General features: G+C 42.1%; 1 protein-coding gene across 5 annotated transcripts in view; it reads left to right on the forward strand.

The window, feature by feature from the left end:
* Positions 1–17,802, forward strand: part of KLHL29 (kelch like family member 29) — a 403,358-nt gene that overhangs the window by 345,885 nt on the left and 39,671 nt on the right. For all 5 annotated transcript variants that reach the window (XM_090136444.1, XM_090136441.1, XM_031595907.2 and 2 more), the window contains 2 exons: positions 1,573–1,772; positions 7,916–8,175. In XM_090136444.1, coding sequence (XP_089992570.1) covers positions 1,573–1,772; positions 7,916–8,175 — 460 coding nt within the window. The remainder of the gene's footprint in view (positions 1–1,572; positions 1,773–7,915; positions 8,176–17,802) is intronic.

Consider the following 17,802-nt stretch of genomic DNA (forward strand, 5'->3'; position numbering starts at 1 on the left):
GACTTGAACAGTACTAGTCAATGGAAGATCGGTCACGATGCATCCACTGAACATTTTAAGCTTTTCCCAAAACTATATATTGGATGGAGTGGGGAGATGGGGGTGGCAAATTCATAATATTTGTATGAAGGAATAAAACTGAAGCTAGTATGCTACTCACTTTTGGTCTATATAGTAGTTGAGGTCTGACCGTCACCTTTCTAGGCAGCTTTGTGAATCCGGGAGGTTGGTAGTGCACTTGCTCATGCTTCAAGCTGGCATTGCTTGTGAATAGTGATGCTTTGGCCAGTCTGTGTAAGTCGTGCAGAATTGTATGCTGGTTTTGTGTTGTTTGTGCAATGGCTTTTGCAAGTACTCTAGCAGAATTGGAGCGAGCAGACGTTGACTGTCCAGTGACTAGGAGAAGTTCATGTTTCTTTGAGAAGGTGCTGGATGGTCCTAACCATTAAAAGAATTTATTTTCTTACTCCAACAGATTTCCCCTCCCCTCCTTGATGTGACAAAATTTATTATCACTTTTGTCTTTCAGGTGTAACCTGTCTTTAGTGTTGCAGACACATCAGCCAACCATGCATTAAGAACTGGGCCCTTACTTTAATTCAGTATAATTTTCTTTTTGTCCAATAATTTCACAAGCACTAATCCACACTTCAAATGCAGGAGATACTTTGATTTCCCAAATTGTTCAGCACTTCATGCAGGAAAAACCATAGGCCACAGTCATGAAACTCCTAGAGGATGGCTGCTGGCTTCCTGTGGCAGAGCTGGTTGTTGTTTTCCCCCCTTCCCCTACTTTGCTCTAACCATTTTGTCTGTCTATCTTGTCTTGTATTCAGTTTTCAAAGCAATTGCCATGAAGGGCTTCCTTTTTTTAGTGCCTAAAGGGAACAATAGATTTTTAGAATAAGCACGTAGATTTATATGACTATCTGTTAATGCCTATTGTATCTATCATATATGCACTTCAATATAATGTACGGAGAAGTTCGAGCTAAGTAGAAATTAATATTTACTATTGTTATTTCTGATGAAAAGGTCTTTAAATGTATCTTTAAATGGACATGACATTTAAAATTATTTCAGTACTGGATTCCTGAAAAACTAGATGACCTTTTCTCTTGAAATTGGAGAGGCTTTTTTCCTTAACAGTTATATTATGCACAGAAGATGAGATGTTAACCGAGATGTTAAAATGTATTGTTTCCCTTTGAAAGCTAATCCTGTTCCTCATTTTCATTAATGTTGGCTCATTCGTTTTTCTTTCTTTCCTTTCCTTTCCTTTCCTTTTCTTTTGCAACTGTTTTTGCATGAAAATGCAGAGTAGCAATAAACAGATTTTTTGTAAGACTTGCTTTAAGACTCTTCTCTTTCAGATCCAGTTAAAGTTTTAAGTTCAGTTATTTTAAAATTCATATTCCTTGGTTCCATAAACAAAAAAAAAAAAAAGAGAGACAAAAAAAAAAAAGGAGAAATATAATGAGGTGCAAAGCAATTTTCTAGCCCTCACTAATCTAAATGCCAACAAAATGGGGATGCCGTAATGTTCGTAATTTCATTGTCTGCTGTTACCAGGTCACCAAGAGACAGTAGCAGAAGTGGAGAGAAGCTGGAATTGGCCATGTCCAACCTCACTGCGGATGTCCTGGAATTACTCCTGGAGTTTGTTTATACAGGTTCTTTGATCATAGATTCAGCCAATGCAAAAACTCTCCTGGAAGCTGCCAGCAAGTTCCAGTTTCACACTTTCTGTAAAGTCTGCGTTTCATTTCTAGGTAAGAATCATTTCATCTAGTGAGGTTTTAAGGTTTACTTCACTTTAAGGTTTGTAACACTTCTTTTTAACTCTTATAATGATTAGGAGAGAGTTAAATGAAATTAAAAAAAAAAAAAAAAAAACATGATTTATTTAGGTTGAGGATTGAATGCTGAGGATTGAAGTGGCTTACAGAAGATAATCCAGAGAAGTCTAGCCTGTTGTATGAGTGACAGTAGCTTTCACAACTTGGATAGATTCTTCTGTTGAATCTTGTTTTATGATTGGTGCCACGGTGACATCTTGTTTCACAGCCATTGATCTCTGTATGGAGACCTGACTATAATACACAAGTTGTTTATAACTATGACAGCAAATATTGAGTGTTGCACCTGCCAAACAATGTTGAAGTTGGAGGGGAAGTCCCAGGGAGGAGTCAGGATCTGCAGTTTTCTTGCATTCGTGAGAAAATCCTTCCAGTGTTCTTGTAAACAAGGTCTGATTGAACTACTGCAGGTTGAATGTTTGCAGGATTTGCTTTTTTGTATAGAGAGAAGGTCTTCTGCATGCATATCCTTACGAATAATGGATAGGAATTATTCCTCTGCCCTCCTCTGGTAACTAGTGTGCCCTATGTGCATGGGGAGTGTTTGTCCCAGTGCAAGTGTACAGAGTAACCTCATGCCAGTCCCTCTGTCCATTCCCAGTGATCCCATGTGAAGCCTATTCTTCTAATCCACAGTACCATGTCATCCTGCTCTTGCATTTCCATGTATCTTCCAGCACGGACCATTTCAAAACCATCCAGTGTTACCAGATCAGTTCAGTGAGCTTTACTGGTCCATACTGGAACCAGCCAGCCCCATTTCTGTTCATGGCAGAACAGGAACCAGAGGTGAAAGTCAACTGAAAATCACGTTGGTCCAAATTCCTGTATCACATGCCACTCCCTTAATAACAGGGCTATAATTTCACTTAACAAGACAGTAATCACTTATAAATTATTGATTAACACAAACTTATTAACACAAAAAAATGTGATCTTGATCTTACATGACTTACTTCCCATGTCCACATTCCAATATATATGTTTTTTGACATCTGACTTCTGCACTCCCTCAACCCCTAGCTTGGTATGGGAGATGTCATTCTATTTGAACTCTAAATTTATCCTCAACCCACATGACCTATAGGTTCTTCCTAGTCAATTTTCACTAAAAATACACACTTCAAATTGCAGCATGTGAAGGATGAAAGTTAAGAAAATGTCACTGATTTGAAAAAAAAATCCTCAGACGAGTCCTGTTGTCTGTGGTGTTGATTCTCACTGCTAATCTGGCCTGCTGACAAAATGGTGTGACACCACTGCAGGCATTCAGTAAAGAATCTGTGCTATTGTATTCCCTTCTTCTTTCCATATTTTTTTTTTAATGTCACATTTATACGTCTGTTCTCAAATGTGTGGATAGTGGCAAAATGAAAACTATAGTTTGCAATTCTGCTGTGTTGGTTGTGCAGTTTGAGTGAGGGCTCTGGCTGTAGCATTGCTTTCCCCCAGCTCCTCTTCAGCACTTTTCATTATTAGATCTTATGGCCTTTCTAGAAAGAAGAGATGTGTTTAAGTTGCACAGCTTCAACCACAAAACCAAAATACATTTATTTCACTAAATCAATGTGAGATTTCTCCTTTCCGATATTTAATATTTGAATTCAGTGAACCATGTTATGGTGTGAAACAGTAGAGTTGGTTATAAGTTCAGTGATATATGGGGAGTCGCTGGAATTTTGTATTCTCATTTGGAGAATTCATGGAGTGTAATTGCTTATTTTTATTTATAGCTGTGACTGAATTACTCTGCAGAGATAGTATAGCATTTGCCATGTAAAAAAAAAAAAATTAAGGAAAAGCATTTTGCTTTCACTGTGGCTTTTCATCCCAGCCACTTCTACTCCCTCCCAGCAAAGCAGAAATACTGTAAAAATAGGGTGGTTTTTTTTTCTATGGTTTCTGGCAGATTCATTATTATAAAGTGATCTTCTGCCATATATAACCGTGTCTAAACTCTGAGAGAAGTGAAAGGATAAGTGAAAATAAAATAAAAGAAACAATTAATTGGCCTGTTGTGCACAGCATAGCAACATCCAAGGTAAAATCTGGATCATCTTTTTTAAACGGCGAGGCTCCAGGAAGATCCTTCTTGGCTGATGTCTGTGCAGCTCAAGCATCTCCAGCAGTGTTGCTCTGGGCAGAGCGCCTTGAATCTATTCTCACTGAATAGAAACCTGTTGCAAATGTGCTCAGAAGACTGTTCCATTTCAACAAGAGATTTGTTAACCAACTTCACTTGGCTAATTATAGCCATGTTCTCTCCTTCACACATGCTGTCTCCTCTGCTTTTGTCTAGACCATGCAAAGTGACAACATTTTCTCAGCTGATGCAACAATGCTGACAAGTTCATGCAGTTGCCATATGATAGCTGGGCAAATGTTTGCAAACTGGTCAGGACATCATAGGTATTCCCTCTACCCATATGGCTTAAGACTTGAGAGATTTTTCTTTTTTTCATACTTCTTTTGCAACAAAACGATGCTACCATTACAGACATGGCTCGAATCAGTTTTCAGGAGGTCCATCAGTACCACAGTTTGGGCTGTGATGCAGAGACCCCCATTGCAGGAGTGGACAGACTGTGAGCTTGCATTTCTTCCTGCTGCTGAAAATTTACACATAATTTACAAATAATTTACACTTCCTTCAAGTCTAAAGAAATTGGTGGAACCTGTTAGAGTCATGGAGGAAAGAGCAGGAGCTCTGACTTCAGTGCCCTGCAAGAAAAGCACAAAGTTTACAGAGTGAATGAATGGGAGATAAGAGAAAAGCCTAATGAAGGGCCAGTGACCTCCATAAATATACTTAAGCACCCAATGGTAGAATAGGCCTTTATGGTTCTTATGAATTCAAGAAAGTGTTGTAAGTAATTTTTGTTTATCCATGGTGGAAAATTTTCAGCCAAATGGAGAACCACATTGGCCAGTGCTGGAGAAACTAAAGCATCAACCTTTTCTGGAGATAGGAGATAAAAGGAACATTCTCACTACAGAACTGAAATCTTTGGGACGGTGAATGCATTCATAAATCTTCCCCGTCTTGCTTGTGTTGGTGACATAGGCAACTGAGAAAGAAATAAGATCCCTATCAGAATGACCACAGTGTTGCTGAGAATTGCAGGTTTTATGCTAACTTTGAAGATATCTAAGTCATCATCTCTAAGTGAAATACTAAATGCACACAGAAGGATCTTGTGCCAACCACTGATCTTCCACTCTAATGTTACCGCAGTCTCACTCAGTAATTCTTCTGACTCAACTCTAGAGGACTTTATCTCTGCTCTTCCTTTCATTGCTGTCCAAGAAGTGCAGTCTTAGCAGTCTGCTGGTTGTTTTTCTCTTGCTGACTTAGTACACGATTCCAAAATTGCACGTAACACGAGTGGGGAACACTGGTTGCTGATCTGCAGTATTACGTGGAGACAAATGTGATATCCAACACTTGACTCCCACCAGCGAGAACCTGCTAGATTACATCAGATATCCTTAAAGCCCATACAGCCATTTCTGTTACAAACCGTCCTTGATTGCTGTGTCAGTAGTCGTGTTCTGAATGAACTCAAGGTGAAATTCCACAAAAATGTGTTGTTCCAAGTCAGGTGTCCCTGTGACAAAAACAGCAATCATTGTAACCACGTCAGCATCCAAAGGAAAATGGCTCAGCAGCAGATGGGGCAGAACTGGTCCTTAGCTGTCTTTGTCCTGTTTGCTTTTGACTGGATGCACCTCTGGGAATGCTTGGGATTGGCTGTATTATGTAATGGAAGTTTATAGGTAAGCAGTCATTTAATCTTCCTTTATAGTCAATTAAGAGTAACAGGCACTGGTAGGGCATGATTCTGCTCATCCTGAAGTGGAGATCCAAAATATTATCAGATAAATCGCCTCCTGGGGTCTGCCATCAAGCAGTTTCAGGGAAGAAGGTGTGAATTTCTGCAGCAATACGTGGAGCTACCTGGACACCCCATGTACCAGGGCTGCATCAACACAACAATACAGGAATTAGAGAAACTTATCCAGATGAGAAGAAATCAGCTGTGAGCTGTGCTTTTCCTGCCCCATACCTCAGGCTCAGCTGGAGAAGATATGGGAATCTGTCCTGACAGAGGCAGAGCTAGGCCTTCCAAGGGAAAGATTTGTTCTTGCAGGTATTTTCCATTGTGTGCTAATAAATGGATGCACAATGAGTCAAACCTGATTATTTCCTTGATTATAAACCTTACGAGGATGAGGTGGGGCAGTGTCAGATTTGTCTTTGACTTGGAGGTTTGCCAAGCAATGATGAGAGGCTCTGTTAGGTGATTATTTTACCCACAGCCATATGTATACACAAAGCTGCTGCCAACAGACAGAACCGAAGGCCTTTGAAGAGATTTTTGGTTCTTTTAATTGGAAAAGCAGAAATTTTGGGAGCTTTGTGCTTCAGCTGTCAGTTTGCAGCCTGTCTCTGGGCAGGCTTTGAGTGACAAAATCTTCTGACAGAAAGCAGTGCCACTGTTCCGGTGTGCTTCAGGAAATGGGCTCCTTGCAGTCAGCACAACCAAATGATGTAAAATGAGATAGACTTCTTTCAAGATACTTAGATATGCAGAAGAAAATAAATTTTTAAAAAATATTATTTTATTCAGGAAAAAAGCAACAACCCACACCCAGAACGGGCTGTCTTTGAGTTATACCAGGTTAAAAAAAAAGGGTTGTAATCCCATTTTAATAAAAGCCACGTATAGATAGCATGCAGGTTTTACATCTGGTGAAGGCAGAATCTGAGCGTAGGGACAAATCACTGAGCATTTCCAGTGAAGGCAATGCAATGGGAGTTGTGCTTGAAGAGGTTTGGGGCTATCTGACATTCCTCTCCAGTGCCCTGAAATAACACACTGAGCTATGACACTGCGCAAATGGGATGCACTTTTTTTCTAGCAGCACAGAAGTCTGGCACCAGTCCTGATGTGGTCTATTGGGTGGTGAGGCACTGGAACAGGTTGCCCAAGGAGGTTGTGGATGCCCCATCCCTGCAGGCATTCAAGGCCAGGCTGGATGTGGCTCTGGGCAGCCTGGTCTGCTGGTTGGTGACCCTGCACATAGCAGGGGGTTGAAACTAGATGAGCATTGTGGTCCTTTTCAACCCAGGCCAGTCTATGATTCTATGATTCTATTGAAGTCTGTCTCCCCCTCTATTTATTTATTTATTTATTTTTCCTGCCTTACATCTTAAAGAATATACCAGTAGTGGCTTGGTTAACAGAATCTGAGAAAAAAAATCGAGTTCCTCTTATGAATTTCTGAAGTTGGTGGGTTTTTCCTGAAAGGGAAAAAAAGTACAGTCAAATGTGTGGTGTAGCACACTTTAACACAAAGCTACACACTGTGCTGTTAGTTCTGTTTGCCGGGTAGGAGATAATGCTGTCTCCTCTGTGCATGATTTTCTTTGAAACTCACTACACAACATTTAACAGAAGGCGTTGGTGTAATCTGTGTTTTGCATAAGGGATGTCATCACATTCAGCAGCAACAAAGTTCCTTTGAAAAAAAGGAGGGGAGGGGGGATTTTTCTTTTTTTTTATTTGAAGTAGCTTAGTAGCTGAACAGGGCAAAAATTATCATAAAGCGACTGCAGCATCCTCAGAAATGTCCTCGGTGCTGTTTGCATTTATTCTTAAGTGTCTGCGCTACCGTTTACATCTTTGCTGTTTCTTAAAGCAACATCGTAAGCGGTACGAATAGCAGGACTCTCTTGGCTGGATTCCTGTCCTTTGGGAAGCCCGAGACGGTATTATGTCAGTGGGTTTTCCCAGTGTGCATGAAGGTTTACACAAAAAGCAAACATAGAAAGTGTGTTTCTCTCCCAGTCCCCAGTTCAGTTGTTAGACAGACTTTGATTTTCTACATTAAGCCCCAGTCCTGAAGTAATCCAGGGTGCTGCTTCTAATTAACTCCCTGAAATTAATTAGCGCTGGAGTTTTGTCCGTGGCATTTATTTTTTCATGAGCTCAGTGAAAAAATGTGATTCTTGCTTTAATAATTCTCACTTGCCTTTTATTTGTTCCTTTTAGAGAAACAGCTGACTGCTAGCAACTGCTTAGGAATATTAGCCATGGCTGAAGCCATGCAGTGCACTGAACTATACAACATGGCCAAAGCATACGCCCTGCAGATTTTCCCAGAGGTGGCAAACCAAGAGGAGATCCTTAATATCTCAAAAGACGACTTCATTTCCTATATGTCCAATGACAGCCTGAACACCAAAGCAGAGGAGCTGGTGTATGAAACAGTGATAAAGTGGATTAAGAAGGACGCTGCAATCAGAGCTCAGGTAAAAATAATCTCAGCAGCTTCACTCTGCTCCATTCCCGTAAATGCTTCTAAAATAGAAACTATCACCGTGAATGTGAGGATGAGAGGGAGATAGGATGGGCAATTCAGATAAAGAAAGAGAAAGGGAATGCAGGCTATGCACAAAATCTAAGTAATTTCACAATCTGATCCCCATATCTGATCATTTAGAGTCAAAATCTCATTTGTGACATGCATTGTATAAAGCTGGGGCTTCAAGCTCCTGGCTGCAAGCTTGGTCGTAGATAAATCAGGAAGGATTAGAGTTGTGGAAGATGTTACTTTATGAAGAGGATGCATTTTAGCAACAGTGGGAAATAAAAATCTATCAGAAAATCAGTATTTCTTTTGATGGCACGTCTTGAATGCATGTAGCTTCAGCACACAACAAGTGATTCTGAATTTCTATCAGCTACATAGATAACCCCCTGAGTGTTATATATTTATTAGTTAGCCCTTACTCAACCATCTCTGCTATGCCTTCTACCCTCTACTCAAGAAGCTAAGCATGTTACTTCACCCAGCACTGTCTCCAGAGAAATGCTAAATCAGTGACTGTTCGATGGTTGTGATTATCCTTGGGACCAGAGGATTACCATAGTGATAATTAAAAGCCTCCAGCTTGAAGCTCTTGAAAGTCAGTCTTTTGGTGGGTTGTGGCCTGAACCCCAGATCTCTCTTTCTGGAGGACAGAGATGCTGACTGACCTTGGCAAGGGCTTTTCTGCACCTTTCATGTCCTGTGTGAACAGGTAATGTAACTCAGCAAGATTTTGTGCTGGGGAACTGCCAGTCTGCATCCACCTCATGCACATGCCAGAGGTACCTTTTAGTATTACCTGATATTTTTATTACCTATAACATCTACACGATATCATTGATTTACTGAAATGAACCACTTTTTGGCTCTTGCTGCCATTGAAAAACATGGTTTTATGGAGTATTTCACAGCTTGCTTAATATTTGATGACAGCAGTCAGCTCCATGCAGCTCTGAGCTCCGAAACTAATGCAAACTTAGGGATTATTCCCAGGGGCTGGAGCACGAGAACCCTGCAGCAGAAGTCAGTTTGCCTGGTGCAAACAGAAGGTGTCACTCATCAGGTGGTCTGGGTTGTGTTTTCAAAACTGATGGTTAAAATATTTCCTCCTGCGCCCTGCTGCGGTGATGTTATGAATTTATTTTTTAAGTGGTGGTTTCTCCACCACCGCCATCTCCTCCTCTCTTGCTTTCATGTTGTGGTTGGGTTGGTTTTCTGTGTTGTTTTTGTATTTAAATTCCAAGTTTCCTTCTTTTCTTTTCACCTTCTGCAGAGCCTTTGCAGCTTAAGCTGGCAGTTTTATTTGCTTCTCCAAATTTCTCTGCGGTGCTTTGGTTTCATGCATTACTTTACAAGGGCTTTTAATTTTTAATTTGTATTTATCCAGAGATGAGGGTCTTGAATAAATTAATGTTAAAGATACCATGCAGATAGCTATTTTCATGTCCAATCCTACCACAAAGCTAGTTTCTTCAGATAGCTGTTGTTCCTGGTTGATTTTTTTTTTTTAAACTGTGCACTGCTTGATCTATTATAAAGCTCTTAGTTAAACAGGTACTTATTTTCTAAAAGTGGGAGCTCATACTTACCATGAAAAATACCATCTTTACAAAAATGACTCCTGCATTTTCAGTACTCAGAAACAAATAGCTCTGAGGGTGGGTTGGAAAAAAGAAGGATCTAAATATTCTTATTTCAGATAAAGATGATGAGTGAACATTTGTGCTTGATGTGCAGCAGGGGCTGCCATGTCCGGAAGTGCCCAACTCCCATAAGTTTTACAGTCTGAGCAACCATGGAAACAACAGATGCAGGCTCGACTTTCTTGCAAGAGCTGTGCATGGATGTATTGACTTTATTCACAGTTTGGTGAGATGGATTCTCTCAATTATTTCTTTCTCTCTTCGGGGTCAGAAAATAGCACATAGGGGACATCAAAGCAGCAATAGGGTTTGTGCTTCTGCAGCCAACTGGTGGGACCTGGGGGTAGGACTGCTGGAGGGTTTTAGCCAAAAGCAGCCTAAAGCCCACCTGGTTAAGACATTGGTCATTAAGTCTCTTGGGGCCTGGATTTCCAGGACCCTCACCTTCTTCACACTTCTCATCTGCCCTTATCTGACAGGCCAAGCTCTGCTGTCACATTAGAGGGTTTTTATTCTTAATAGCTCTGACTCAGGTGATGTAAGTGCCTCCTTCACAGCTTCTTTAGGGCACAGCAATTCACCCAAAGGCAGGTTTCTGGCACAAGCAGAAGAGAAGAAGAATTATCCTCTGGAGAAGAGGGAGTTCAGAAGTGACTTTATCTACAACCCTCTGAAAGGAAGTTGTGGCAGGGTGTGGGTTGGCCTCTTCTCCCAGATAACAGCAGTAGGACACGAGGTTTTAAGTTGTGTCAGGGGGCATTCAGGTTGGGGATAAGGAAAAACGTCTCCTCCAAAAGAGTGGTGAGACATTGGAAATGGGCTACCCATAGTGTGAACCTTCACCTGAGGGTACATCTCAACCCGTGATGTGAAGCTAACATGGCCATTCCCCACACCAGAGCACCTCGAGGTACGCTGTTACAGCAACGTGTGTGTCACTGCCTGTCCTGTTCCCCTTGAAAGGACATCTCTGGAGGAGATTTTCTCACCCATTCTCATGGAACGGCATTGAGTTACATATCCTTCTGCTTCTGTGCCTTTCTAAATGCTCTTCTTTGGGTATCAGGTTCTTTTCGTTTTTGTTAGTCTTTCACCATCAGGTTGGAGGGCAGTGGTAGGGAAGGAATCAGGGTTTGTCTGCAAAATGAGTTGAAAAGCTATAATCTGACTTTTAATTCTGCAAATTGTTCTCAGATGAGGTCTTACAGTGTTAGGAAAAGCATCTGTGGTATTGCAAAGAAACAGCACCTTAGACTTGTTACGAAGAAAAAACAACAGTGCTTTAAAGGTTGCTGATCCAGCTACATAAGACAGAGAAGCAGTGCAGATAATGACATAAGTGTTAAGCTAAGATTTGGTAAATAGCTGTATCCAGTGCATCAAAGCAGCACGCTGGCTCATCTGGTAACGTTTATGGAGCTATTTTAGGAATGCTCAGAGTGCAGTCGTGTCTAATCAGTCTCACCAAAAGAAGCTGCCTGTGATGTGAGGTTCTGAATACTTGGGTAATTTCCTGTGCCAGCAGACGCAAAGCACTGGTTGCAGGAATTCCTCCTGATTGCCTGTCACTGTATGGAAAGTCTGCAGCCAGCTGACACATCTGGAAAAGCTGAATTTACTATTTTTCTATTTACTCCTCTAACTGACTGGTGGACAAGATTGTAGGGTTCATCCTAGCGGTCATCCCCTTGATAAGCTTATTACAACCGTGGCAAACTCATGCAAAAAAAAAATATATAGTGTAATGGAGGCTTTACTGTCCGAAAACCAATATGATCTGAGCCATCCAAACACCAGCAAAGGCTCCTGCTGGGCACCCTGAGCCCTTGGGCCCAGCCTGAACCTGAATGCATCCCCCCACTGTCTGTGTGGACTTGGACAGGTTGTTTCATCTTTCTTCCCCTGTTTATTGTCCTATAAGCCAGAGGGAAGCAATGTCTTCTGCACATGCTGCTGGAAGGATCCATGATCAGCAGTGGCACAGCTGCCTAGGGAGGTGTTGGAGTCACTGTCCCTGTAGTTGTTCCAGAACTGTTGAGATGTGGCACCTGGGGACATGGTTAGTGGGCATGCTGGGATGGGTTGGGGATGGAATAGATAATTATACTGGTCTTTTTCAAGCTTTATGACTCTATGAGTGAGCATGGGTGGTGAGCTGATGGTTGGACTAGATGATCTTAGAGATCTTTTCATGATAACGAGCTGTAATTGTCCACCAATGCTAATAACCAGCAGAGATGTGAAATGCTGCAGTTGTGCCCAGCATCAGTATGGAACGGGAAGATGTAATGGTACTGGATATGCTGCAATTTGCTGTTTGCCCACAGCACAGACAGACCAAAGCTCACTGGAAACTTTCACACCTTACAAGTCCAAAGTTGTGTCTGTGTTCTCTGACATAAAAAGCACAGCAACATGCCTATTAATAACAGAAAGCCTATGAAAACAAGGTGTCTCGTTGCGTGAAGCTTCCATCTCCCCGTGAGGAAGGACGAGATGTGAGGAGAGGACAAACAATTCAACAAGCTGAGCAGTTTATGGCTGGAAGAGTGGCAGTTACTGCAGCCATGAGTGATGGAGCAGAGGCTCTGCTCATTGGCAGTCACCTTTTGATGCACTCTTTGTGGATGTAATTGTGTGCCTGCTTTTAAACCCTTTTTAAAATCACGATGTCCAACAGCAAAATGAAATGTCTGTGCCATAAAGGCATTAAAAAGCCTTCTATGAACTTGTGTCCTCAGAGGCGGATTTGTCTAAACAGCATCTTCATGGTGCCTGGGAACCAGAGATGCATAGACAAATTGGAGGTAATTTAGAGAAGAGCAGCACAAATGATTAAAAGAGTGAAGGAATTGATGTGAGAAAGAAAGATTAAAAGATGTGAATATGCATGACTTGGCCTAAAGACAGCTAAAGAGCGATAAATGTCTGTAAGTGTTTGAAGTCCAAAGGAGAGGAGTTGGCTGGGAGGGTACAACCAGAGTGTGACAGCTGTAGGACCATGGGGATGAAGTTGAGACCAGGCAAATCAGTCTGAGCAAACACAATGCCGACATGAAGGCCCTCTATGTGAAAATGAGGGTAAAGAAAAGTGAAGGAGAAGAGAATTTGTCAAAAATGTTAAAAATGCCAATGATCTGTATTTTAACAATTAAAAGAGACTTGATGATCCTTGAGGTCCCTTCCAACCTGAGTAATTCTGTGATTCTGTGAAAAGAATTGACAGGAGACAAGAAACTGTGGAGTAGAAGCAGGTGGGTAACTGTGAGAGAGCAAATCGAAGATCTCTGGTCTGCAGTTAAGATGGCAGCATAATTCATCATGCAAATTTTATAGAGTCTCCAACATTATGCAAAAGACCAACGCACTCCAAGACTAGGAGGAATCAGAGAGGGAATGAGCACAATTTTGTGGTGACAAGGAGGTAATGATCTATTCAAACACTGATACACAATGGCAGCATGTACAGATCGCTTAAGTTGATCATAATAGGAAATTAATTGATCAATCAATGTACTTAAGAGCATTAAGCTTCAGGAAAGCAGTGCTAGAATAAGTATGAATGGCACGGCTTCCAAGGGAGCCTAAGTGAATTAGGCACTGACACTCTATTACACTTCAATTAGACTCCTTTGAAAAGCCCAGACTACCCTAATGCTTTGAAATCCATTTGTGGGAAGAGCAGACGAATTCAAAAAGATGCCATAATGAAAGTGCAAGAAGCTCCAATTTCTCTGAAAGTGAAAAACGCAAGGGATGAGCGGTAACCACTGTGATTTCACAGGGACAGGCTGCTCAAAGAGCTCAGATTTAAATGAAGCTTTTCCTAGTGGCAGTCAGACACACTCAGAGCCTGTACAGGCTTAGAGAAGGAGAAGAAAAGGGAGCAGCAGGAGCAGAATCAGCGTAGGAACATGCACTTAGCAATATATGGGAGGAAGAAGCAGCATAAAAAAGCAGAAGAGATCCACAAAGAATATGTGGGTGAAGTTTGCAGTTCATTAAATTCCTCCTGCATTAACCTATTAATTTTTTTTAGACAGATATCCGTCAGTGAAAGCCTACTAAATTATTCCTAACAAGTTTAAATTCACAGAATCATTAAGGTTGGAAAAGATCACTAAGATCTCCCTGTCCAACCTTCAATCCGTTGCCACCATGCCCAGTTGGTTTGAGGAGCTCCCTGGCCCCAGACCTCTCAGTCTCTCAATTTCTGTGGCTTTCCCAACTTATTTTCCAGCGTATTTACAAACTATTTTCAACTCTCGCTAAAGCAGTGGCCTTGCAAAGACATCCATATGCAAGAAGCTTCTCACAGGTGCTCAGCTGTGTTCCCTTGCACTGCATAAGAACCTCCAGAAAGAAAACTGTTTTGTGCCATAGCCAAGAAGTATTTCAGAGAATTACTGTATGTGAGTGTTTGCAGCAGTGTGTTGAAGAGCTGTAGTTCATTGGAGTTCATTGGATTTTGGGAAGTTTCTTACAAGCTTCAGCCTCTGAATTGTTGGCAGCATGCTTTCGTGGTGCATCTATGCATGTGCTGGTGTTTGAGTAGGAAATGCCAGTTACCATTGCGGTGACATCTGGGGGAATTCAGAGTGTTTGTTTGGCAGAGTTCAGTAGGTGAGATGGTAATATGGAGGGCTTTTTAAGCCTTACTATCAGGTAAATTCCAGCTGTAATAGATTTATGTATATGGTCTGATTTTTGGGCTGTCCTGTGCGGAGCCAGGAGTTTGTCTCAATTATCTTTATGGGTCCCTTCCAACTCGGCACATTCTATTCTATCATTCCATGCAGTGAGGTGCTGGAACAGATTGCTCAGAGTCTGTGGGTGCTCCATTCCTGGAGGTGTTTAAAGCCAGGTTGGATGGGGCCCTGGGCAATTTAATGTAGTACATGATGGCAATCCTGCCTGTGGCATGGGAATTGGAACTTGATAGTCCTTGAGGTCCCTTGCAACCCAAGTCATTCTGTGATTTTAAAATCTGTGTGTAAAAAAAAATAAAAAAAATCTCATTGTATTATTTCTAGAAATGCCTGCCTGTATGCTGCTTTGCAAACAGTTTGGCAAAGAGGACAGCAGTTCCCTTTATGCAGCACTGATGACATTACAGCATTAAGTCAGCTGTGCTGCCACAAAGGTGTCACATTGAAACCTTATTTCAGGAAGACAGAAGGACTGCTCTTTTCTTCTTGCTAGGCATCAGATTTATACAGGTGGCATTCCCCTGCCGAGTCACCATGTGAGCCCAGCACTGCAAACCAGGTTTTTTGCTGCATGGTTCTCTCAGTGTATTATGAGGCTGTCAGCTGCCATGCTAGGAGAACTTTGGTTTAATCTGAAGGAAACACTGCAATTCCAAGAAGTCAATTCAGGTGATGAATAAATACCAAGCAGACCAGAGTGCTTAGGCTGGAATTGGATGTGACCTTGGATGTAGGATTGTGCAAGAGGTTATTGGAAACAGAGCATTCCTTTGTAATACCCAGGGCTTAGATGAATCAAAGCAAGAACACTAATTGCCAAATAACACAGCAGTGCCGTGAAAATACAATCTAAAAAGGCTATTTCTGGGAAGGGCAAACCAGTTGGGCCTCCAGGCTGGAGCCATTCTGCTAGGCAGCTCACTGCCCCACTGCAGGGTGGGAACCAAAGGTTGGCATCTACATATCTGTGGGTTTTGCCATTTATTTTTGCAGTTGGAGTGCTCTCTCCTAATCTGAAGAAGTTTCATGCAGCAGGGAGCTGGTGCTGCTTAAGCTGTTGGGAGTAGGAACTAGATGGTCTTTCAGGTTTCTTTCAACCCAAGCCATTCTGTGATTCAGGACCATCCCTGATGGCATTCTCCATTCAAAGAGGTCCCCATTGGCCCCATTCTCCTGTGGGATGATGTAAATCTCCTCAGTCGCTCTCAGATGAATTGAATATGTTCCTACTTTCTAAAGTTTCAAAGCTCTCTCAGTTAAAGCACAAATTGCTGAAACAGCAGTTTATTGGAGCAAAGCCCTACCTTAACATGGGTAATCAAACTTCTGTATTTCCATTTCTGGCTTAAACATGTTTCTTTGGGCAGATAGCACAAAGGGACCTTTGTAGGAAGAACAGTAAGCAAGAGAGACAGACGAGTTATAAGGCATAGGGGAAACATTATTTTAACCTCTCTGGGCATTGCTTCAAAAATGTTAAAACTCTTGAGAGCTTTCCTTTGTAACACTTAAGGAGTAGGAAATTTGACTCTGTAGCAGTAAACTTATTTCCTTTTGAAACTAACTGCATATTGTTGTAGCTCAAAGCCTGTGCAGGAGCACATGGAGAGTCCTTTCAGAGGACACCTGGGAGGATTGTACTGGATTACAGATTTGAGAATAAAAAGATTATTTTTAATGTGATACTGAAGAGGGTTCTGTAACTGAGAATTACAAGATAGCAGAATAAAGCCCACTTGCAAGCATTTGTAATGCTTGTATGACGAGCAGGAGAAATGCCACAAAAAAAAGTTTAGCAAAGTAAATGTCCCCATTTAAACTACCAGCTTGGAATAAAACCAGACTTCAGTTGTTTTGTAGTCCAGTTTGGTTAAGTCTGGCCAGCCTGCCAAGATGAGAGTAGCTTCTGTGTGAGAATGAAAAAGGTCAATTTCAGTCTATTTCAGCGAATTGTGTTGATTTTATATTCCTCTCAGTCAGCACTGACCCAAGGTAATGTAGGCTTCCTCATAGTGTGACTGTGACCTGAGCACGGCGCCCAGGGCAAATGGGGGCAGAAATTCCCACCAGACAGACGAATTAATCATCCTCCAGTTTAGGCTGGCATCTTGTTGCAGACACGTTAATGTGGCATGGTCTGAGGCCTGCTCTGAGGCATGCTGTCCCTTTGCCAGGAGCTGCTAACTCACAGCTTTAGGCCAGAACAGGACATTGATACTCTGCTTCCCCTGGTGTGTGATACATTCAGTCAGCTGCAATTGCTTTGAGGACTGCATTAAGTGATTTGACTGGATGACTGTTAATTATAACATGAGTTTACATATCTAGCTGGCAAATACATGCATGTATGTACCCAATTAGGAGTATGAAGCTGGATCATAGAACAATAGAATTGCTTACACTGGACAGATCTTAAAGATCTTCCAATCCCAGCCACCTGCTGTGGGTTGCCCTCCATCACCCAGGCTGCCCAGGGCCCCATCCAGCCTGGCCTTGGCATCTCCAGGGATGGGGCACCCAAAGCTTCTCTGGGTAGCACTGCCAGTGCTTCACAACCCTCTGAGTAAAAAATTTCTTCCTAAAATCTAACCTAAATCTCCCCTCTTTTAGTTTAAAGCTGTTCTTCCTTGTCCTGTCACTATCAGACCGTGTAAAAAGTCAGTCCCTCTCCTGCTTGTAAGCGCCCTTCAGGTACTGGAAGACCAGAATGAGGTCCTCCCAGAGCCTTCTCTTCTCCAGGCTAAACAAGCCCAGTTCCCTCAACCTTTCTTCATAGGAGAGGTGCTCCAGCCCTCTGATCATCTTTGTGGCCCCCCTCTGGACCCACAAACAGCTCCATGTTTTTCCTATACTGGGGGCCCAGACCTGGACACAGTACTCCAGCTGGGTCCTCACAAGGGCAGAGGACAGGCAGACAATCACCTCCCTGCTGCAGCCACCCCTGTGTTAATGCAACCCACGATACTGTTGGCCTTCTGAGCTACAAGAGCACACTGCTGGTTCATGTCCAGCTTTTTGGCCATCAGGACTCAGGACTCCTTCTTGCCAGGGCTGCTGTCAAGGAGTTCTCCAAGTCTGTACTGATATCTGGGATTGCTTTGTTAAATTTCATTGGGTTCATATGGGCCCACTTTTCAAGCCTGTCCTGCTCTTTCTTGTTGACATTCCTTCCTTCTGTTGTGTCAACTGTACCATTTAGGTTGGTGTCATCAGCAT

The sequence above is a fragment of the Phasianus colchicus genome, chromosome 2, assembly GCF_987193195.1.
Source record: "Phasianus colchicus chromosome 2, bPhaCol1.hap1.1, whole genome shotgun sequence".
Taxonomy (NCBI): domain Eukaryota; kingdom Metazoa; phylum Chordata; class Aves; order Galliformes; family Phasianidae; genus Phasianus; species Phasianus colchicus.